The sequence below is a fragment of the Micrasema longulum genome, unplaced genomic scaffold (assembly GCF_059751315.1).
Source record: "Micrasema longulum isolate JH-2025_06_02 unplaced genomic scaffold, ASM5975131v1 h1tg000880l, whole genome shotgun sequence".
NCBI classification, from domain to species: domain Eukaryota; kingdom Metazoa; phylum Arthropoda; class Insecta; order Trichoptera; family Brachycentridae; genus Micrasema; species Micrasema longulum.
In genome coordinates, this window is record NW_028278072.1 from 599,230 (window position 1) to 624,040 (window position 24,811).

A 24,811-nucleotide genomic window follows, 5' to 3' on the forward strand; every position below is an offset into this window, starting at 1 on the left:
GTAAAACTAACCTAACGGCGGTCTAAACCCAGCTCACGTTCCCTTTTGATGGGAGAACAATCCAAAGCTTGGCGAATTCTGCTTCGCAATGATAGGAAGAGCTGACATCTAAGGATCAAAAAGCGGCGTCGCTATGAACGCTTGGCCGCCACAAGCCAGTAAGCCCTGTGGAAACTTTTCTGGCACCTCTCGCTAAAAACTATTTATACGAAAGGATCGATAGGCCGCGCTTTTGCAGTCTCTATGCATACTGAACATCGTGATCAAACCAGCTTTTGCCCTTTTAATAAACATATCTGAAAGTGTATCTCACTGATTCTTTTTTGGGCTAGCGAAATGTTTGATCGTTTTTTAACGAGGAAGTTTAGCCCCACGAGAAATTGGATACATAAAATATTTTCTTAAAATTTGAGCATTACATTGTACTGCAAAGTTTTTCAAGTATTAAAAAAAAAGTATGGGTATTTTTATTTTGTTGACAGTAACAAACGTAACCATTTGAAGTTCAGTGAAATAACTACAACGTAGATACAAATGATTAATTTATATAATATTTATACAACTAAAACTAAAACAAAATACGCAATAAGTACTTAAAAATAACATTTCGGGTAACAAAACTGTGGCTTGAAAAACATTTTCAATTTATTTGATGCAAAGTATCTATTTATGTATAATTTTATTACATAGAAATAACGTGAAAATTATGTGTTTTCTTCCATATCTGCCTGTTTGTAATATTTGATGGCAATAAACTAATTATTTAGTGAGAAGAGCGCTCAACATCGCAGCTAAAACTAGACAACATGGTGGTCTACTATATTATAGGAGTTGGCGGCACAGAATGTTCCCATTGTGACAACCCAGGACAGAAGATCCTGGCGCTTGCGCACAAGCCGGCCCGATCCTGGATAAATTGGAATATAGGGTCAGAGAGAAGAAGAAGAATAAACTAAATCAAACAAAGATTAGAATTGCGTTAATTTTTGGTCTGTGAGCGCCTGAATGAGTCGCGTGTTTTTGTACCGCCGTTTTGATTACGTACTCGTAATGTTTTACGAGTATGAAATGTCAATTGTTTGATGATGACCTCTTTTGGTTTTATGCCGCGTTTAATTAAAAATATTAGTGGCCGTTAAACTGATGTACATACCAGGGGCGAATCGTCCGTATAGGCGATTACGCGCAGCTTACCAGTATATTTGACAATCAATAATTATATTTTATAGTACCAAAATGTTTAAAAATACGTTTCCTTTGTTATCGAGAAGCTTGTGTAACAAATAATCTGCTCTTGTAGTATTTTTTGTTGTCTCGACATTTATTTCAACAGAAAGGGATAAATTTTTTTAAAAGAGAATATATAGGGTTATGATCTGTCATTGGCTGGTCAAAGTGATTACTTTACACACAGTATAACATTCACCATTCCGTCTATGTTTAAACATCCATATTTCAATAACTCTTCTATCTGTTGTGAAGTAAAAAAGCTGAAACCTTTATGGATGTGGGTGAGCTTCATCTGGCTAAATTATTTCATCTGCAAACTAGGCAACGCCTGAAAGTACTTTTTAATTTGTATAATTCTTATGTCCACTGATTATAATAGACATTCAAAGGGTGTTTCAGGGCCAGAACGCGAAAATTCAAATGAACATTCCTCGTGGTAAACTTTTTTTAAATCCTATTTTTTTTTCACAAACAATTTTTTTTTCAATGAACAAAAATTATGATTACAATTAGAAAATTGAGACAATCCTTAATGTCTCGGATAAGCATCCCTTCCACAGACCCCTACCCCTCCCTTATTCAGCCGCTTCCATAGTCCGTGTCCGATGCGTATTGCTTTGTTGGACAAATACGTTTTGAGAACTTTTTTTTAAATGAAAAAATGCGATATTCCAAAAAATCACATAAATCTAATGGTATTTTTAAATAATTTTGTTTTTACTAACCAGATTTTAGAACAGCTAAAATGTCACTATATTACTGAATTTATGAAAATTGTATTTGATAAGTGGAGTACAGCACAAAATCACTTTTCCTTCTCGGGGAAAAACAATTTAAATCAGTTACCTTTAGAAATAAAAAGTGTTGAAAATATTAAATTATTTTAATGCAAATTAAAGAACCATATGAAACCCACTCCATCCTAATTACGGATTGATCGATTTTTGTATAAATATTTTTGTAAATGTTTTTAAAAAATAATGTCACAATTGTAGAACGAACTTCCTCTTTTAACACAAGCATCATGCTTTTTTATAGAGGTAGAAACGTTAAATATAAACTCAAATCAGAAACTTCGGCTAAACCGAAACCTGCGGTCGGGATGTGTCGGATTATGCGTGAGTGCCGCGTGACCTGTAACCGTTTGTTTCGGCTTTCGGCCAGTGAGTATTGTTTTTTATTTCATGTGTATTTTATTTAACACTTATTTTAATGAACTCGTAAGGTTTTATAATTTAAATGCCTAATTTTGGGCGTTTTGAAGTGACCTTTAACTTATTTAAATAAGTTTCGGTTTCGGCCGAAACTAGAACAGAAGCCGAAATTATGTTTCGGTTTCGGCCGAAACTAGAACAGAAGCCGAAATTAGGTTTCGGTTTCGGCCGAAACTAGAACAGAAGCCGAAATTAGGTTTTGGTTTCGGCCGAAACTAGAACAGAAGCCGAAATTAGGTTTCGGTTTAGGATTTCGGTCGGTCACTATTAAGATAGCTTCCTTTTCAGCTTCCTCAGTCCTCTTAAATGTTAGTCATCGTAACATCTCATTAAAATTGGGAATATTTTTCAATCGACGCGATACGTTTAGTATTATAAAATCAAATAGTTACCGAAATAGGATCGCAGTTCTTGTAATGCGCCACTAATATCATTCCAGTGTAGAAGTTGATGGTGTAAATCATTATCAATCCAAAGCAAGATACCCAGAGAGCACTGAAATATAAGTTTCTCGGTTAAAAACATTGCAGTAACATATTTTTTTTAATATCTAAAGAAGTTTGTTCCATTTTAAAGTTTTAAATTTAAACATCTACGTCATCAAACGTCCAACACCCCTCCCCATTCCTCAAAATTTAGTTTTCTACAAAACAGACAATAAATAAACACTTTTCATTCATTACCTATGTGTATTTATTTTTATTATCATCATCATAGTTCTCTTTCCGCACCGAATGGTGCATAGGATACTGTATCAATACACCAATTACAGCAAATCATGATCATTTTTGTCTCATTTATTTACTCGGGAAATCATAACATAGTCTTAAAAAAATAGGTTTAAGATAAAAATTGAAAAATTAAGACCAGTCAAAAAATTACTGTTGAATTAATTATATTTACAGAAGAAGAAGAAAAAACTAAATCAAATGTGATTAATAATAAATACATGCAAGGGAGAAGCCATGATGCAGTGCCGATAGTTGATATAAAAATAACGATATGATATTATACAACTCCCTAGGTCTATATGAACACGCTATATCTGCCCACTAAAAACAGCTGCAATTAGAAAATATTTATATGTAAATCATCATCATCAGCATCATTATTCCATATCCGCTAGTTGGAGCATATGGTGTCCACAAAGAGACTGTAGGTTCTCTGTTGGCTGTCGGCTCCTGTGCATCCTCCCAAGTCAGGTTCGCATCCCGTAGTTCAGACATGAACTGTCGACAAACAGCCAGCAGCCGACGTCCAGGACATCGAGAATCTGATGCCTTGTAAAGTAGCCAAGTCTATTTAAGACTCTCAGGAGGCATCCGCACTATATGGCCTCGCCAACTGTATGTCCTCCAGTTGATGATAGTTGTCACCTGAGTCTGCTGCGTCTGTTCGCTTATTACTTCATTTATTATAAAGTTAAAACCACCGCACACCCATGATTCTTCTGAAACTTCTAGTCTCCAAACTCATTATTTTGCTGTTTTGGGCTCTGGGGTAGAATAGGTGTTACACAGGTGGCATTTGATTTTTACTGAGTAAATATCCGATCTCATGGTGGCCTCCATACTGCTAAATGTGGTGCCTGCTAATTCTAGCCGTACCATTTTCCGTAACATATTCTCCCAGATATTTGAAAATCTCGACCCTTTCGATGACTTGGTTTTACAGCCAGGATATATTGAGCATTTAGGCACGAAGTGTTACTCAGTAAATGGGCTTTTGCAATTTGATTTTAAACCCCGTGCACTTGGAGTACCTATTTAGCTTATCTACGGTAAATTGAAGATCCCATCAACATCGTCAATTATAACCGCATCATCTGCATACTCTGGGTCGCAGAGTTTTTGGGAGTAAAATGTGGATATTCCTCAACCTAGTGGAATTGACATCTTCAGGATGAAGTCAATAAGGATAATAAAAAAGAATGGTGCAAGGACGCAACCTTGACGAACACCCGTGTTAACCTCAAACCAAACTGTGACAATATCAGAAGAGCTCTGATACGTTCGGCTAGTTAAATAGGCACTCCATACACTTCTAGTGTTTTCCAGAGTGTAGGTCTATGTACAATATCAAATGTTTTTTCGTAATCTACGAAGCATATAACCAAAAACCTATTTAGTTACTTGTTCTCCTGTAGAATACAGCGTATGTTTTGGATGTGATCAGCGCATGATCTACCAAGTAGGAAACCAGTTTGGTTCTCTCTTAATGCTCGCATAATGGGTCCTCGAACTCTTTGCAGTGTTGCAGAATAATATATGCAAGTACTTTAACCGGTAAACTGAGTAGCGTAATGCAACGATAGTTATCACAGTTTAATGGATCACCCTTGTTGTGCAATGCGGTGATCTCCTCGTTTATCCAGTGTTATCGTCTCATTCACAAATTTTTCACTATTCTGTTTTTGGTAGGCTGGAAAATATTTCTTTAGGCGATTAGTCCACCGAAGTGCATATAAATGTGACTTAAAATATACAAATGAATATGATTTCATAACTACAACCATTCAGTATAAGAAAAACCACAAGAATCGAAGATGTTACTCATTAAAATGTTTGTCAAATTTCGTACATCAGCTCGAGAATGTAGCATTTGCAGACCTTTAGATCCCGATAGCCAATATAATGGAAAAATATCTTAAACTTCCTCACAAGCATATAAATCACATCGATTGACATTCAATTTATTGATTTATTAAAAGTTATCACTGATCAAGATCACAACAGTGTGAGTACTACAAATTTAACATGTCTTCAAATGTTTTTGTTTGCGTCATACTATAATAAAATACTTACTCGAATGATTGATTCGAATCAAGATAATAAAATCATTTATTAAGACAACAAGACAGTTTAGAATTTTTTTAATAAAACGCTTTCAAACATTGTATGATATTCAAAATATTATTTTAAATTATTTTTTATATTTATTTATGTATACAAATATATATATACTAGAAAAACATAAAACGGATTAACAACTCTATTAGGCCAAGAGCCCTGTGTTAAGTTGGGATATAACATAATGGAAATGTTATTATATGTATGCTTCCACATTCTAATATATACAATACAATACCATAAAGAAAAATTGAAAATTATTATTACAAAAACATACATTTTAATAAACATCCAGACAACACGCTTAATAGTATGTAAATATATCCAATATCACGCAGCAGTCTCCTGCAATGGCCTCTTCACTTAGACAAAATTCAAACTTGTACTCTTCTCTTGAAAATGGCTTTCGTTTTGGAGAACTTAATATGTTCATCCGGGACGTTGAACACTCTCAGCGCCACAAACGAGAAATTTATCTGAGCAAAAGTTGTACGTGTTTTTGGTATTAAATAATTTGAATTACAGGAAAACCTTATACGAGCACTTGCTGAGATTTACTCTTGTAATGAGAGAAATGACGCATGACCAGAAATGTGTCAAGCACTCTTTTTGAAAAAATTGTCTTATGTCCAGTACCTTCATAAATTAAAACAATGTCTCATATGGGAAAGGGGGGGACATCGAACTATCACTTAAAGTATTAATCTTTGAACATTTATTAGGGGGTTCATGATAGACGCCGTGCAACCTCCCCAGCCCACTATACCATAGGTTGCCACTGACTGGAAAATAGCAAAATACACCGTTTTGAGAGTGCCAATGTCTAAGCTGTCCCTAAGTGAGGAGAATGAATAACACAGCTTTCTTAATCTGGAAACCAGCGATACGTAACATTCATAATATGTAAATAGAGTTCGAATTTTTGACCGAATAAATGATGAAAGACTACAAATGAGGAGAAAGAGTCTCAAAGTCATTGTACTTGAATTCGAAATTGTACAATGACTTACCAGAATAAACAAAAAAAAAATAGCAGCTTTTAAATATTTTTAATCTATTTGAAAAATTTAAAAATAAAATAAAAAATCGGCTATTATGATTGACTTATGACGCATTAAATTTGTATTCTAGATAACTTCAGCAACGATATACTTTTTTTAAAGGAGTATTTGCATTTCTAATTTACCCAGATATTTCCATTACTAGGCTATTTATAAAAAGTCGTAAATAATTGTACCAAAAGATAAGAATCAAGTTAAGGTAGAGCGGGGTTTGGAACTCTTTATTTACCAAATTTGTCTTTATTACACGAATGTTTTTTCTTACAATTCATTGTAATTGATGAATTATTTTAACCGTAAAAATAAATATACCACAATTTAGCATTAATTTGGCAGGTATTCTTATCATTTGATGATACGAATTCTCTCCTAGGTGTAAATATGTTCATTAATATCTCCGTTCATTGAACGTGTAATAATCTGTGGTTTCATTAATTTACGATCAATAGTGTGGTTTACCACTAAATTTGTCAAACTCAATTAAATTTCATTATTTCTTTCATTTAATTAACAGCGCATTTTAAAGATCTGTACAAAAGTATAGTTTTACGCCACAGTGAATAATTAATGTAAATTCTTAGCCTTATTATAAATAAGTCTCAGTGACGGATGTAGTTAAATTTGTTGATAAAGAACTAAACATTACTAAGCAGAACCAAAATAATGGTTTGAAACATTAAGAAGCAGAGTTATTGAAACGTGTAGCAAATAATTTGTTTCATGAAGAATAATAACTACAAAAGTCTATACAAGAGCTCAATTATAATACTTTGTTGTAAGGTTATACAATATAAAATGTAGAGTTACCAATCATAGTCTACTAATAGTCTGTTATTTTATTGCGTTCCGTTAGACTTAGCGACATTCTACAATAATTCATTTTAATTAGCTTAGTATGTTTGTATGTTTACTGTTAATTATTTTTTCACTAGTAAGTATTATGAACACGATTTTGTCTAATGGTTGTGTACTTTTACTAACTCATTTTTGTACATTGACAATATTTAAGACATGGTATTCATGGCAGACTTTTAACTCCATGAGCTTATGCCCAGTGCTGAGTTGGAACTTAAACTAATTGCAAAACAATCTGTTCCATATAATCCATTACATATCGCCCCCGCTCGATAACGATTACAGTTGTCTGTGTTTTAAGTATTTTTTTTAAACTCTTCTTTCTTTTCCCACATCCGTTCCTGAGCGGAGCATGTGGACATCATTAGACCCCTCCAGGAGACCTTATCGCTAGCGAGCACTCTACAAGTCGATCCCGCGTCTCTCAGTTCCGCCGAGTAATCGAAAGATCGTCATCGACGGCCTTCCGGGACGGCAAGAATCAGCCGGTGTGAAGAAGAGGTAATCTGGGTTATGGATCACCTGAGGCATCCACAGCACGTGTCCAACCGAGGTCCACAGCCGCACCCTCAAAATGCACATTACAGGAGACTGCTGAGACTGTTCTCGCACTTAAATATTAGTTTTGAATGAAATCGAACCACCTTATTCTAAATGTAAAGTTTTTTTTTAAAAATATTTTTTACTTCTAATAGATACCTCACTTTAGTACTTTTTTGGTAGTATGAAATAAATAAAGGATAGCTCACCTCCTGGCTTGAGAAATTCTCTCCACTGACAAATACTTCTGAATAGATGCTTGATTAGCGCAGAACATGGAAGTCCAGTAGAATGATCCTCCTATTACCACCGACCAAAAGCTGTGACGAATGGTTGGACTTGGGTTCATCCTAAACATTTATCAATATAATTAGTATCACAGTACGAGTGTTTGTATTATTTTTGATAAAAGATGGCTACAATGAGTCATTTTTTTAGGCATATTGAGTTATACAATATCACTGAAATTGGACCGGAACACGCTATGGTAAAAAAAACCTGTATAAACAAATGTTAAAGACATCTACTGACACTAGAATTCCGCTTTCCGACATTTTTTCTAGAGCCAATCAAAACTACCCTTCAAAATTGATAAAAAGTGGCATATCATGTTTTGCCATCTTCAACATGTTTAATATAAGAAGTGTAGAGGATATAAAGGATGAATGTTAAAAAAGGAAGTTTTGAGATGAAACATTCAAACTATTCCATACCTTCAAGGCGATACGTAACATCTTATCCCTAATTAACTCAAACAACTTTATTTTATTTTATGTAACTCAATTATAATTTATTGCATAATAGGATGGGGAGGCACTAATAAATCGATATTAAAACCTCTCGAATGTGCTCAAAAATCAACAATTAAAATAATTTTTAAAAAGTCCTTCAAAACCCTAGCGTCAAGTTATTTGAGAAATTTGAGATCTTAGATATAAGGCAATTATATATTTTTGGAATAATAATCTTTGTGAAAGCAAATTATTCTATAAAATCCCAAAAGGAACACTCCCACACTACCAGAAGTCAAACTAGAGGATGGTCATGGGGTCTACCACAAACTCTGAATTCGGGCAAAGAAATTTCAGGTTTCTGGACCCCAAAATATTCAACATGTTACCCGAACATTTCAAATCCATGACCCGGATTCAATTTAATAAGTTTGTAAAATATTGGTTACTGGGAATCAGTTACTAAAAGTTATTTAGTTATAAATTATTAATTGGTGACTAAAAATCGGAAAATTTACTCAAAAATATTCTTACATAATAAATGGTATAAATTAATTTTGTATAACTGTATATTTAATTAACTAGTAGATAATGATGTAATAACTTATATTTACAAATAAGTTATCGATTTAATAATACTTGATACACTTTCACTTATTTATTTGACCAATTAGCGCTTTCACCCTCTAAAGGGTATTTTCAGACTGGTCTGTCTACCAATTTTTTTTTAATTAATAACTTATATGTAAATATAAGTTATTACATTATTACAATGGAATTCCATCAGGTAATAATATTTTTGTTTATTTTGCATACAACGTCTGCCTTAAAACAGGTTGTACCTAGTTAGGCAGAGTAGACATGATCCAGAGAAATCTATTACCTAACTGTGTATGTAGTTGATAAAGTAATTGTTATTTTTGTTAATATACCATTATTATTACTTTTTTTTTTATTTTGGACATTTAAATAAACTTATAAATATCTTTTAAATTGGTTTTCATAAATATTAAGTTATATAAAATGTTAGTGAATAAATGACTTACTTGAAAATTTCCACTCTGTCGGTATTGTACGATTCATTCCATACAATAGTCGGTCCTCCTAAAATCTGCTCACCAAGAATCAGGATAGTGATTAAAGAACCAAGTAAAACGGCCGCTTGGAATGTATCTGTCATTATAACGGCCTTCATCCCACCCTAAAATATAAAACCATGAATTCAAATACATTAATTTTATAAAAATCCTGAATATTCGTATCTAGAATTTTCTTAAAATTATTTTTTCTTTAAACAAAACGTTCTGATAATAACCTTACTTTTTCTAAGATTAAAACAAAGAGACGATTAAGTATTGAAATCGGGAGACATAAATATAGAAAGCGCTCGTATACTAATATTTACTAACATTAATCAAAATTATTATTTTTCTGATTTCAAACATTACAAGTATTACGTCATATATTTTTACCATGTGACGTCATCATTTGGTATTCTTATCTAACGTTTGAGTATGTGCTTTTCCCCGTTTTCCAAACCCAACTAATTCCATCATTTGTAATATTGCACCATCGCTTGTTTTTTTATTCATTGATAATTAATCCATTTATTCCTAAAACATTTTATCTTCCTTGATATTCGATTGAAATGTTATCTTTACTTATTGCTTAGGTCCCGATTACAATGGGAATAGTTTTCTTAAATTGTCAATAAAGTAAAAACTGACTTTCTAAATAAAATAACAAAATTGTATTTTTTTAAAATCATATTGAATTACAGTTTACTGACAAAAATACTTTAAAAATTTACACTAGTATACACATTTTCTCATATAAAATTCAATTTTATTCTATAGACACTTAAGGATAACTTTCTTAACGTTCCATTATAATCTGGGCCGTGGTTATTAAAAAAAATATTTGTATCAGAATTTGTAAGCTATCACTTTTGTAATGGTGAATTTAAAGGTCGAGGGCAGTAATATTATACACACAGTTTTTCAGGGCCAGACCGCGAAACTTCAGAAGAACACTCCTCACAGTAAGCTTTAAAAAAAATGTTATTTTTAATTTTAAAAAATATGAACTCAAAATGGAGTAAATCTTTAATTTCTGGAACAAGCATTCCTTCCACAAACTCCTACCCTTTTCCTACAAAAAAAAATGAGATAGAAACGTATTTGACCAACGAAGCGATACGCACCAGACGCGTACAAGGGAAGCGGCTGGGTAAGAGAGGGGTAGGGGTTTATGGGGGAACTGCTTGATTGAGAAATTAAGGATTTACTACATTTTGAGATTATAAAAAAATAAATGAAAAACTGTTTTTTTTTTTAAATTTCATAAGGATTTTTTTAAAGCTTAACCGTGAGGAAAGTTCCTCTGAAGTTTCGTGGACTGGCCCTGGAAAACCGTGTATTAAAGCCATTAAAGATGGGAATTAATCAAAAATGAAGTTTTCAAATTAAAATAATGACACGTACCTGAGAAGCATAGAATATGCAGACAATATACACTAGTGCAACAGCTATGTATGTATTCAATCCGGTTACTGAAAAAATATATATACTCACATCAGCATGCAACATAAATTACATTATAATTTGTTGTAGGTAGGTGGTAAATGAATCTCAAAAAAATATTTGCAATGGGCCGGAAAAATAATCGCAAAATATGTAAGTAGTACACATTCATTGTGTATCTATTTTAAATTGTTTGTGTGTCACGAAATGATGCCCGCAAATACGCGAAAAATAAATTGAATTCCATATTTCGCTCGTCCCTAAGATAAGCGTTGTAAGTTTACATTTGGTTATTATCGACGGGACGTTTTGGATCTTACAATCAATTTATTAAATATTTTGGAGATGAATGATAATTTTTGTTGGCTTACTTCCAAAAGTTGTTAAGATTTTTTTTAAATGAGTAGAAGTAACATCGACAGGTATTTCTAAAGATTTGGAAATAACTCCTCGTAGGGGATTAACTTTTTTCCTCCTTTGCTGATGGTATAATATTCGAGTTTCCATTAAGAAATAAGACGAGTGTAATATAGGTTATAATACTCGTTTGATGTCGGTTCATATTTAATAAATCACTTATATTTCCAATTGCCTACAGTTGTGTATACAACAACGTTGCTTTCGCTAGAATAGCAAAAAATGTTCGTATTTTAAGTTTATTACATATTTAATTATTTAAAATTAAACAAAATTTGCTCTTATCAAATTACATTGTTTCTCAATATTAATTTAGAAAGACTAACATATGTAATTTAAAAAATAATTCGTTAATTCATGCGATATTAACCATTTTCCACAACAGTCTTTATCAAAAAACAATATTTTTTACGTGTATAAACAAAAAGAACCTACACGAGTTCATTTTTTATTATTTTTAACCTATTTAATATATATTCCTTTGATAAGAAATAGCGCTGAACATAATTGAAACTAACCACTATTTGAACATATTTTGATATTCATTATGTTTTCATGGTTCTGTAAATAATTTTAATAAAAAAAAATGATATCAATAATTATATACCTTGCGTCAAATTTAATTAAATTATAATCATACTAAGTTTGTGGAACTTATTATTCAAAAAACACAATCAACTCAAATTAATAAAAGCAAATGCAAATTCATGGAAAAATCGCAACATTCATACATTTATGTTTACAGGTTCGCTGGATTAAACATTCGCAAGTAAATAATACAAAAGTGCTTACTTCATTGTACTATCGTAAGTGTAAACATATATTAAATATACACAGTTGATTGTATAATTTGTATTTAAAACCTAAAAACAAAATTTGTAGAGACAAAAAAAGAATTTGTGATGACACACCATAATCATTACAACACACCATTTATAGACAACAAATTAAAGCAGATTTTTCGGCTGATTAAAATGAAAAAATTCCGCATGTACACTTTGCAGGTATGAAATTGTTTTAACTGTAATGAAAAACAAATCACAATTATGTGACAAATATTCGTTCCGCTTAGTTGAATTCACCTGATTCAAATTATTACCCATGTTCACGGTAACACAACTCTAAGCATTGCATTTTGATTATTTAAATTGTTGATAGTGACAGCTGTTTCCTCCCAAGTACGCATTGTTAATTTGTCAAAAAATATTCACCATTACTAAGAGCCAGTGCCGGAGCGTATACAGCCACTGAAGTATAGACCACCATTTGTAATATGTACAGTCCGCTGGCCAATGTGCGTACTTTGCTTGAAAACCTCAATTCCTAAAACAAAAGAAGATAATGTTATTATTTAACAATAATTTAAATGACAGAAATCTAACCCAGGACCATGATCATCCCCTTCGCAACAAAGGGGTATTTTCTCCACTCGATTTCCTTTTTCGAGATTTTTACCAGAAATAGCCATCGAACACAAAACACTCGTCCAGGATTCTGGTTCTATTTCTCATACATAATTGTATTCTTTATCCACCCGGACTCAGTAACACCTTCAAAATGTGGTTTTACATTTCAATATTTCACTTACTCATGATTGGAACATAAAGCTTAAGACTGATCTTTCCTGTAACGCATAATTGAGATACACTGAATGTGCTTTTCCAACGCAATGCCGTTTAATAATAATAAATATTTATTCCGAACCCTGAAGTGGTGAGTGCAAGCCTCTAAGGTTAACGAAAATAACAAATAATAATGATCAAGAATAGGAATAAATTGATAATATTGGATTCAGTAGCACTGAAGGAGTAACACAAGAAAGCTGCCCATCTTTCTCTCAACCTTAGAGTCTGATTCATACAGGCCTCCTTTGACAGCATCAGGTGATCTCTGACTCCAGCTACCCGGTGTCTCATTAGTCCAGCAAAACCATTATGCGTCATCAGGTGCGTATTAGGGTTTAATGATGATGGTGTATTCAGGTTAACCAACAATTGTGTCATGCTTCAGTCTTATATCATTGCAGCTGTGGGCTGAAATAAAAGACCCTTCTTCTCTGCAGAGATTTAAAATAAAAAAATATTTATTAAAATATGAAACAACTTTCTTTATAACCATCTGACGATGTCGGTTACGACGAAACTCGGTCACTGGTAAAAAAAATATATATTAAAGTGGAAAAAAACTATATACGCATTTTTATTATTATAATTATAAATTTTATAGTAAAATTATATTAAAATTTTAATCAGGAGAGCTCTAGTACTGCAGGAACCCACAAAAATGGGGAACGCTGAACACAGCTCTTTTTTCGGGAGCTGGGCAAGCGAGGTAAGAGTAAGAGTATGTCCAAATTTTTGTAGACAAAGGTGGGATTCCACCCCCTTGTGAGATATCATCATCATTCCCTCTCTGCAACTGCTGGTGCATAGGGCCCTGCATTGGTGCACCAACCCCGGCGTTTATCAATAATTGTATTTACCGGTGAAAAATATTTAAGTGTAATTAAATCAATCAATGCATTGTAGGCGAATGCGCTGACCACGAAGCGGACATTAAGGTGATTGACATTTATCCAACAGAGACGAAGAACACTTTTAAGAAGGGAATATGAAAGTATAGACTTTTACCGGCCTTTTGACCTGTCATTGACTTTTGTGAGCGATAACTTTACACACTGTAATATTCACATGTTTCTTTAAAATATTCATCTGTTGACTTTTTTGATGTGAGTGAAATTCATCTGACTGAATTATTTCACCTACTAGGGAAAGCCTAAAAAATATTTTTTTATCAATAAATTTCATAAAAAGTACATGTTTTTTAAAAATTCTACACATATCTACATTTACACATCTAGTAAATGTAATCACTGTAACTCTCCAAAAAAGAGACAAACTCTTGTGCTTGGAGAGTGACTTACACTGTTGTAGTTGTTTATTGTTTATTATGAAAGTTTATATAATGAGAAAAAAATCAAAACATAGGATATATAAAGAAAAAACATAAAACAATTCATACTAATAAAAATTTTAAGTTGTTTTTACACGTGTTCAAAAAATTTCTTTAGATTAACTTTAAATTTATTGATTGATATACGAGTATCCTTTTTAATAGTTTTTAGTTCATTGGGAAGATTATTATATTTTTTTACACCTTTGAATACAAAGCTATTTTAACCATGACTTAAAATATTTATTTATGAAATAATAATATTCTTCCAATACCAGTTAGATTAAACGACAATATTTGAATTTATTTCAACAGAGAGGGAAAAAGTTTTCGAGAAGAAATTTGGAAGTCTAGGCATTTACAGGGCTTATGACCTGTCATCTCTCTGTTGAAATAAATTTAAATATGAACAACTCCCTAGGGAGGAAATCCAGCCAGTCTGCAAGCATTTGGACATAATCAAACATTGTTGACAATATTTGAGTTTGTCCAAATGTCAATTAAACCAGCCAATAACAGGTCATTAGGCCTGTTTATGCCTGGACTTTCATATTCCCTTATAAAAAACATATTTATCGGATTTACATTATATGTCAATATAAAAAAATGGATAGTGGAGCTAGGTAGAAGTAAAATGGATTGTCTCATTCGCCCATACCAATGCTGAATCAACTGCTCCACAACTGTATGGCTTATGTTAGGTTTTTGTTGTTTTCATTGTGTGTTTTGTAATATAAATATTATAGATGTATATAAATACCTTGTTCTTAAAACTGTCTGAATATTTGTTAATTATGTTTGTTTTTTAAGTGAGTCTTCTTTGTTTATTCTCAAATGTAATAAAAAAAAACTAAATTGTTAAGTGTCCTCGGCACGGGAAACCCCAGTGAGGTCACATTATTTTTATTATTAATTTATAGTTTGTAAGCGAAAAATATGAATAAATAAAATAAGAATGTTGATAATGTACTCCTCGGGGTGTAACGGTCAGCGCGTTCGCCTTATTTTTATTTTTGATAAATATTACAAGTAATTTGCAATATTTTTATTGATAGATAATACAACATTGTCATATTACACACTATATAACATTTTTACTTCTTTCTATTTTTAAACATTCTTTTTTTTAAATATCTAATCCTTGTTTTGTGAAATTCCTAAAAGTTACAGAGCTGATACAAATGTCGAGATCCGTATATTATGTAAGGCTGGGATAGGCATTATCGATAAAATCAAGAAAGGAGCTCTGCGTTGGTTTGGACATGTGGAGCGAACGAACAGCGAAAGAACGGCTAAAAATATTTACAATGCGAATGTTGATGGGTGCAGAAATAGAGAAAGACCGAGAAAGAGATGGCATGACCAAATCCAATGTCAAAAGTCGGAATAGTTGGAGCATGTGCATAAGAAAATGTATGAATGTAGAGAAAGCGTGATATGTATGCAAAGATAGAGTGACGTGGCGTTCTATCCTCTCTGCCTACCCTTACGGGGAAACGGCGCGATGGTTTGTTATTGTTGTTACAGAGCTGATTTATTGAGAGCTAAAAATAATAACGGTCGTGTAGTTATTAGCCTGTTTGGTTACAATGTGAAGGTCCTGGACTCGATTCCCCTTAAGGTCGATATGATATAAAAGGAAAAATACATTAAAAATGTGTTTTATTATTTCCTTTATGAAAAGAGTGCAAAAAATGCTGGCATATTTGTTGTTTAAAGGGGACAAAAATATTTATATTGAATAATTTTTTTTTTTTAAATTACACAAATTCGGTGTATTTTTTTAATCAATCTGTGTATGCCGTGGTATGTTTGTACTTTAATGTTTGGTAACATGATATAATACAGTACTGCTGATAATTAATTTTTACCGGCTATTTTTTATCACAATTACAATTTGGTCATTACGAGTCCTATAATTGTACGTACATAATATATGTAGTTACAACTGTAGAAATCCAAAGTTAACCATCTATAAATATATTTCGTGGAAAATATAGTATATAAATATATATTATATCCATGATTAACGCCTCTTCAGTGACATATTTCATTGTCTCTTAGAACAGTGTACATATTGTATTACTCGTAAATAACGTAATGATATGACATTACGAACCCACACGTTTTCCACTAATATATTTTTAATTATCAATCATACCAACATTATTTGAATTCAAGAAGCTCAATTAATCGCAAAATCATATCAAAGAAACTACCGCTTATGCAATACTATTATTACTGTTAATATGTATTTCATTGCTATGTAATTATACTTTATTTTTTTAATACTCTGTTTTACCTCTTATGTAAAAAAACAAAATTATAACAATAAATGAAATATAAAAAAATACGAATACTAGGATTAAATACGAATAATATTGAATTTGAGACTAGCTTTCTTTTGCAGTGTTCGAAAATACAAGTATTAGTAAATCCACTTGCTGACTTTTTAATGTCAATCGGCTTCAAGACGTACGTCTCTTCGTCATTCCCTTTCCGTACCTAATGGTGCACAGGGCACTGAATTGGTACACCAATCGCAGCGTATCTTGATCATTTTTGTTACATGAAGGTAATATGATCAGTCTTACGCTTCAGGTACCAGTCCAGGAACTATGAAATATTCTGGTGTGAAAACACCCTTTTAAATAAATATTTCATGTCGACCATGTCAGGAATCGAGCCCGAGACCTCTCACGTGGTAGGCAAACGCGCTGACCATTACACCATGAGGCCGACATATCACTATAATTACTAAAATATACCGACACCTTTAACATCACCTCAGTGGGTATACGTTGTATCTTTAAGCTTCAAAAATTTGACTGCATAATCGAATACCGCTCGCAGCTACACTGGCTCAGTATCAGGCATAGAAGAAACATTTACATTCTACCACTACTTCACTATATTTTTAATAATCCACTTTGCCTGTTCATCTGAGAGAGCTCTTCCAACCTCTATCATAATATGGACTATCTCTTCGTTCTGGTAACGAGAGCACACTTTTAATACCCACTCACCGCTCTATTTTTTTTGGCCCCTCTTTCACAGTAGTAGCTGCTCGATTGCGGAAAAATCTACCGACGAATGCCTTCTTCTTTATTTTTGTGTAAATCAAGATTGAAATGTCGCTATCTAAATGTTTGAGATGTTCCTTTCCTATTCTTCTTTCCTTCCCATCCCCTTTCCACCATTCAAAATATGGTGTAGAATTTTAGTTTATTTTTGTTCCAAATTTTACATGATATTATGAGATTCTGTTTAATGAGGAATTTCAGTGTCCTTTCAACCATTTAAAAATATATAAATATATATCGTATTATCAGCGCTATGATTGTTTAACGTTTTATATTTCTGAAATAAATTCGCGTGTGATGTCAGAGGATGTTCTCTGTTAGTTATTCCGATTGGTTCGTTTGCGGTAAGCCACCTGGATATCCTTCACAGCTCTCATATCATTGGTTGGTTCATATCAGCCAGCGACGTCGATCAAAGTAGTGCGTTTTTATTAAAATACTATATTTTCATGAAACTTTGCCGTACTATTTAATGCTCTAATTTTTACCGCACGTAAGAAAACATTTTTGTACCCATTTTCTCGTAGGGCTGAAGTTCCTCATAACCTATAATATGTCCAGGTACTCCAGGTAGGTAGGAAATTGCCTTAAGGCTGTAGTCTGGTAAAACGAACTAAAAATTAGGAAATCATACGATTTTTCCATTTTAAAACGAATATTATTTTTAATCGCGCAATTATAAAAAAAAAAAAAAAACAAAAATTAGATAAAAACAAAATTTTTAAATGCATTTCTGTTAAAAAATATACTTAAAAGTTTTATGTAACTAAAATATAATTACTTTTAGACCGGCAGATTACGCCATTTCAAATTTAGACTAAACTTGAGTATCTGAGATCTCAATAAAGACTAAGTATTGAACTAAAATTTGTTGTAATAATTTAAAAATAATAAACTGAACATGAAAGTGGCCGAAGCAAAAATTTTTTTTTATGTTTTTGAAAAGAAATTTTAAATCAAATACATTTTTGTGACATTTTCCTTTATTTCTACGTAAAATTATGCCTTTGGAAAACTTAAAGAAAAAAATTCGTTTTAAAATGTCAAAATCGTATGATTTCCTAATATTGCGTGCGTTTTACCAGACTACAGCCTCAAGGCAATATACCCGCCCTTATATGTATATAAATTGAACGTAGTTATGCAGAAAGCAGCCAACCATAAAAAAGTAAAACTGATATAGTAGCACTTTTATGAAAAGAGTCAAAAATCTAATTTATACAAAAGTTTTAATGTTTTTGACTTTGATAAATAATATACAATAAATTCATGAGTTTTTAACTATACGACAAACAGGAATCTTATCAAGTATATGACCAGTTTAATTGATTTTTAAATTACCGTAAGATTTTTTTAGTGTTGTGGGTGTTTTTAGCAAAATGTGTATTTTGTTTTTGTAACCGACAATATTTTGAGTAGATGATTATTACAGTTTTTTATATGAAAGCGGTCTGGCTGTTTTTAGCAGAACATAGAATTTACCTTACTGCATCCGGTAACACCAATACCTCATTTTTTCAAAATTGTGGACTGGCTGCTTTCTGCATAACTACGTTCAATTGTATATGTATATAAAGTGTTAAATTAATAGTTACAGATAATACTGACGAAAATGTTCTATTTTAAAATATTTTAATTTAATTTATTATTTATTGATGCAATAATTACAATTTGTAACGTTTGGAGATTGTTCATCAATTTATTACACCTATGTGAACACATCATAATATTTTTATTTTATATTTATTTAAAATATTTTTTATATGCTTACACGTATTTTTGGTTCCATCCATGTGTGTTTATTAATAAATATATCAAAACTAACTACATTCTACTCTCTTTCATTTGTTTCTTTTATTACGGTGACCTCCGTGGTGTAGTGGTTAAGATATTTGACTCACGCACGGAAGGTTTCAGGTTCGATTCCCGGTGAGAACACCAAAATAAAAATGTGATTTTTACCAACCATTTTGTTCTGTGCTGTACTTCTGTAATTAGACCTTCTGACCTGTTGTGGTGCAAAAAAAGTAAACTACTCAACCTGCATCGAACTAATTTATGTATTAAATTACATATTAAGTCTACACTGCGCGAATATTTTTTTTAGGGTAAACGTCAAACAAAATTATTTTTTATTGTAAAATAACCTTATTGTAAACACGGTAAAATAAGAAAAAAAATATTTAATTTGATAAAAGTAAGGATATTGTGTATTTTTTAAATTTTTCATCGAAAAAAATAATCAATTAATCTTAAAAAAGGGCCGAAACAAACATATTCTTATGTGACTGATGCTCTAATAATAACAATGTACATCTCATATATTTTATTTAAAAGTTATTTAACACATATTTCTTAATCATCTTTTTTATATTTCAACAAAATACAGACTGAACTTCCAGAACACATTTTTTTTTTTTATGTGTATGTATTTTATTTACATATATATTTTTTTTGCACCACAACAGGCCAGGAGGCCCAATTACAGTAGTGAAATACATCACATAATACCCAGGCTTGAGAAAACTCACATTATGTTTTTTGTGTTCTCACCGGGAACCGAACCCGGAACCAATATATTATGTTCGTAATGTTAGTATACCCAAAAAAAAAATTGTTTAATCTTCATAAACAGTTGTATTTATTCATATAAACTATAATGTTCATACTATTATCTGCGTCCGAAGATACATGTGTATACCAGTGTATTGGTTCACCAATGATGAAGTTCTAAGTATTCTTACGGGTACTTAAGTTTCTTGAAAATGCGTGAAAAATTATCTCTTTACTTATTCCGAATCAACCAATGATAGGAGAGTTGTGATAGATTTCCGGTTTACGGTAAGTCAACTGACAAATCAGCAGAACTCACCGCGAAGAAGGGGAAGAGAACTTTAACCTTCACGCGCGGAGTCATTAAAAAAATTAAAAACTTTGAAAAAAAATCATAGTTCTAATAAAACGATACATTTTTTTTGCCTTAGTTTAATAAAAAATAAATAAATTAATTAAAATCACTATATCCGCATTTCAGGGTATTTTCATCATTTGTCACATAGATGAGGAGTGGTTAACAGATCAGTCCTACGCTTCAATTACCAGCCTAAGAACATTGAAATAATGCAGTCTAAAACTTTAAACCAATATTTTATTTCGACCTAGCGAGAAATCGAATCTCAGACTTTAAGCATGCTGCCGAATTCTAACCACGAATGACTTATCTCCATTCGATTTTCTTTTTTGGGATTTTCACCTGTGAGTAGACATCGAAAAACCACTTCAAGATTCTGGTTCTATTTCACACATTGAACTGTATTTTTAGCCTGGACTCAGGTAAAATTAACCACAAAAATGCAACAATAGTTTCATACTTACTAAATACTCGAATGAGGAAGTGAGTCTAAGCTTCATGTACACGGGAAGGTACAGGTAACTGGTAATCGGGACAATGATAATGAACGCTACGCAGATCAGCCAAAACTGGGAGCCGTACAAATACATCTCAGCAGGATTCCCCAGAAGTTCGATAGCGGTGATAAAACTGAAAAAAAAAACAGAATCAGACACATATCACGTCTTAAACTAACTAGGAAAATAGGTATTATTTATAACTAATTATTAGTAGAATAAAAAATATTTTAAAATTACAATTTTTAATTCCCGCGAAAACAGTCATTGCGTTGGCCACACCCCTAATACGTCACAATTAAATGTAAATTTTGAACTTTGTTTGTGATCGTTTAAATTCAAATAGAACATCGTCACGAATCTGCCACCGAAGGTGCCACCGTTTTGTTGCAACAATTCACGGACAGTGTATACTTGTGATGCCGTATTAAACAAACTTCATGAACTCGGCAATAGTTATTCCCGCGTATCTGATATATTTAGTGTGAGGTATTGTTCCTATAGAACAAACCTTCTGAACTTTTCAAAGATGGTGAATGGTAATTATATTTATTTATTTATGCATTTCATAATATATAAAAATTTTTGTTCACTTTGCCCAGCTGTATGAAACAGTACTTATGATTTTCTTGTTATATTACTTTAAAATGTTTTATTATTTAATTTGTTTTTTACATTTATTCTTGAATTGTTTAAATTTTCTACTGAATATGTTGTGTAATTTTCAGGTTAATTTTTTTTACAAATCTTGTATAATTTTTAGGATTATTTTTTTTTTAAATCTTGGGTAAAAGGAAATTTATGTTTAAAAAAAATATATTAAGCCAAATATGTAAGAATCATAAATTTTTGTAACAGGCAGATTTGCCGTTTATGTTGATAAAATAAAATAAATAAAAAATCTTGACGTCACAATTACCGAAGTCAAACATGTTGCATTTTTGAAGGGACATAATTTTTTTTTAAATTACCTTTTTAAAGTTATTATTATAAAATAAAACATTTCTCCACGATATCCATTTTGATTTTAAAACACAATTCATTTTTCTAAATCCATTTAATATATTTTTATCGGTATTCGTAGTATGTTAATGTAAATAGAAAATAAACAGAAATAAATCCGTCGGATCATGAAAAATTTCTAAACTCCTAGGAAAAATTCAAACACTCGTTATGAAGGGTTTATGGATCTGACTAAGTAATATTACAAAACATTTTGACTTTTGCGTACGACTATTAAAAATATGCATATTTTACCATTATAATGAAATCAAATAAAATTAAGAGCGTCAATAGCTGTACACATTCATTGTAATGGAGCTTTATTTCCATAATTGCATACTTTAATAAGCTTAAAGTAAGATAACTTTTTAGAAATAATTAAATAAAACTCGCGTGTCTGAGTTTATTCTGTCGCGATTTGAATCTCTGACCGCGGTGAGAAGAGATGAAGATAATATGATTAAACGTTATATAAACGTTATATTGTTTACTAGATCATAGTCAGGGGCCGTATTACAATGAGAAGTTAGCATTTATCTTAAATTTTATCTACATAGTAAAATTAAGTTTTCTGTATGAAAAATAGAATATGCGTGCAACTTATTTTTATAAAAATCAACGATCTTTTGAGTTTGTCCAATTTTTTGTAGACGAGAACGGGATTTAACCTCCTAGGGAGCTGTCAAAATAAACATATTATGTACAACATGAATCTCACCCGTAACAATAAAAGTTTTAGCTTTTTAACTTTAAAAACGTCAGAAGAAGGAAGAGTCGAAAAAATATAAATGTTCAAACATTTCCAGAATGGTGAATGTTACACAGTGTGTAAAGTGGCCACTCAAACCAGCCAATGACAGGTCATAAGCCCTGTGGATGCCTAGACTACTATATTCCCTTCTGTAAAATGCTCTTCATGTTTTATAAACATGTTCAATTACAGGTAACCGACAAAGATACTTTACAGACAGTCGAAGATGACTCTGTTAACTTGCCATTGTAATCGGGGCCCTGGAACATAAAAATTGATACTCTCCTAAATCGCCAAATTCTCGATATAACCTCTAACCAATATTTCATTTCCACCTTCCCAGGAATCGAACCCGGACAAACGTAAACATAAAACATTAATACATAAAAAACAAGTATGATTAGTGTGCGATTTTTTTTCAAATTTAAATGGCGCTCGGCAGCTAGTTGGAGAAAAACGATACTATTTATTTATCCATACGTCTTTGGTCACATTTTAAAAACGTTTTTGTCACTCTGTTCGTGTGTCTAAATTAGTATGTTGAACACGTACAATATACTATCAGTTAAAATTCGCGAAGATTAATTATTGTCGCTAATAATTCATTAACATGACAAAGGAGACGATTTTAACGACATTGTTAGATGTGGCGCCGCTCTTATTTTGAGTAATACGCTACTGTAAATCATCTAATTTGTATAATTAGTAATATTATGAACTATTGTGTCTTCACTTTAAAACTATTTTTTTCTTTCTTAAACCTTTTGTTTATAGGTACAATTTAAAATCTTAAAACTTTTACAAATAACAAAAACTACATTTTCTTTTAAAATTGTTTTACTATTTAAAAATTTACATTTGTGAAGACTAATTTAATCAATTCTAATGTTGCTTAGCGGAATTTACTAACTTACATATGCATAAAAACATTTTATTTTGTTTTACATAGTCATCATTCTATGTTCGCTTCCTAGTTCGAGCATATGGTATCTACAAAGAGCCTCCATGCATTTCTATCGGCTGCAAACACCTTTGTGTCCTCCCAAGTCACGTTCTCGTCCCGAAGTTCTGACATAAACTGCCGACGAACAGTCAACAGTGAACGTCCAGGACGTCGAGAATATAAAATGATAATACCTAAGTTATAACAAACGAGCTAAATCCGGCAAAGCTTTGCTATTGCTACATTTGAGTACATACTCGTATATATGTAGAATAAATGAACACAGTCGAAATCAATTATTTATTTAGTCCAAATTAGATATGTACGTATACATTATTATTTTTGCGTTTCGGTTTACATAAATTGTGAGGACAAATAATTTTAATAAATAGGTACTCGAACATCGTTTTCCTGTCACTGTCTTGCTGATGCCTTTCCGACTATGTGCGAAAAAGACAACTGCATGTCAGACAAATATATATAGTGTGTAAAAAAATCACTTCTCTAGTGCCAAAGATATAAGTATACTGACAAAACTTTACTTCATAATGCTTTTACTTAACCATAGAAAAAGGTTCGGTGTTCCTAAATAAAACCATCGACCTATTAATACCCATTGACGCACCCGAAACCTTCTAAAATTATAACACTTAACTCACGCCCAAACGCTCAGTCCTGCCCAACGCGTACGTATTTAGTCGCTATTTAACCGCCAGCCGGGTTTTTACGGGAGCTTGACATTTAACTCGAAACCGAAATACTTAGTTGTGTCTTGAATACGTGTAAAAACCTTTTGGATAAACGTAAAAAAGGTGGTGTAACTTTGAATTGGTAATTAGGGATCTAGGTACTTTTTAATTATTAAATTCCAGAACTTAAAATAATTCATTCAAATGTTGAATTTATGTAGGTACGAAGGTACTCGTTTATGGTTGAATCCCTAAACTTTAAATAATGAATTTTCAAATTATTTTGTAGTTGTCAAACTCTGCTCTTCTCACCAATGGAGGAGCACTTTATTTGGTAATGCGATTTTCAAAAACGTATTGAATGTCAATTAATACTTTATTATTAAAACTAAAAATCTAGTAAAAAGAAAAAAATATGGAAATTATAAGGAATTTAAGGAAATAATCTGATTGGGATCGATAAAAAACGAATGTTGTTTGTAAAAACTCATGAACAAACTTTTTTTATACACAAAATAACCATTTTTTGTAAATGCATTCTCGGCAAATGCAGCCCAAGTAACG

At 31.8% G+C, this 24,811-nt stretch overlaps 1 protein-coding gene across 1 annotated transcript in view; it reads right to left on the reverse strand.

Moving 5' to 3' along the window:
- The window catches only part of LOC148278449 (sodium-coupled monocarboxylate transporter 1), a 69,389-nt gene that overhangs the window by 16,961 nt on the left and 27,617 nt on the right, over positions 1–24,811 (reverse strand). The window contains exons 3-8 of the mRNA XM_088231388.1: positions 20,830–20,995; positions 12,631–12,742; positions 10,964–11,031; positions 9,527–9,681; positions 7,959–8,099; positions 2,837–2,939 (exon numbers count right to left, since the gene is read on the reverse strand). Of these exons, the coding sequence (XP_088087514.1) occupies positions 2,837–2,939; positions 7,959–8,099; positions 9,527–9,681; positions 10,964–11,031; positions 12,631–12,742; positions 20,830–20,995 (745 nt within the window). The remainder of the gene's footprint in view (positions 1–2,836; positions 2,940–7,958; positions 8,100–9,526; positions 9,682–10,963; positions 11,032–12,630; positions 12,743–20,829; positions 20,996–24,811) is intronic.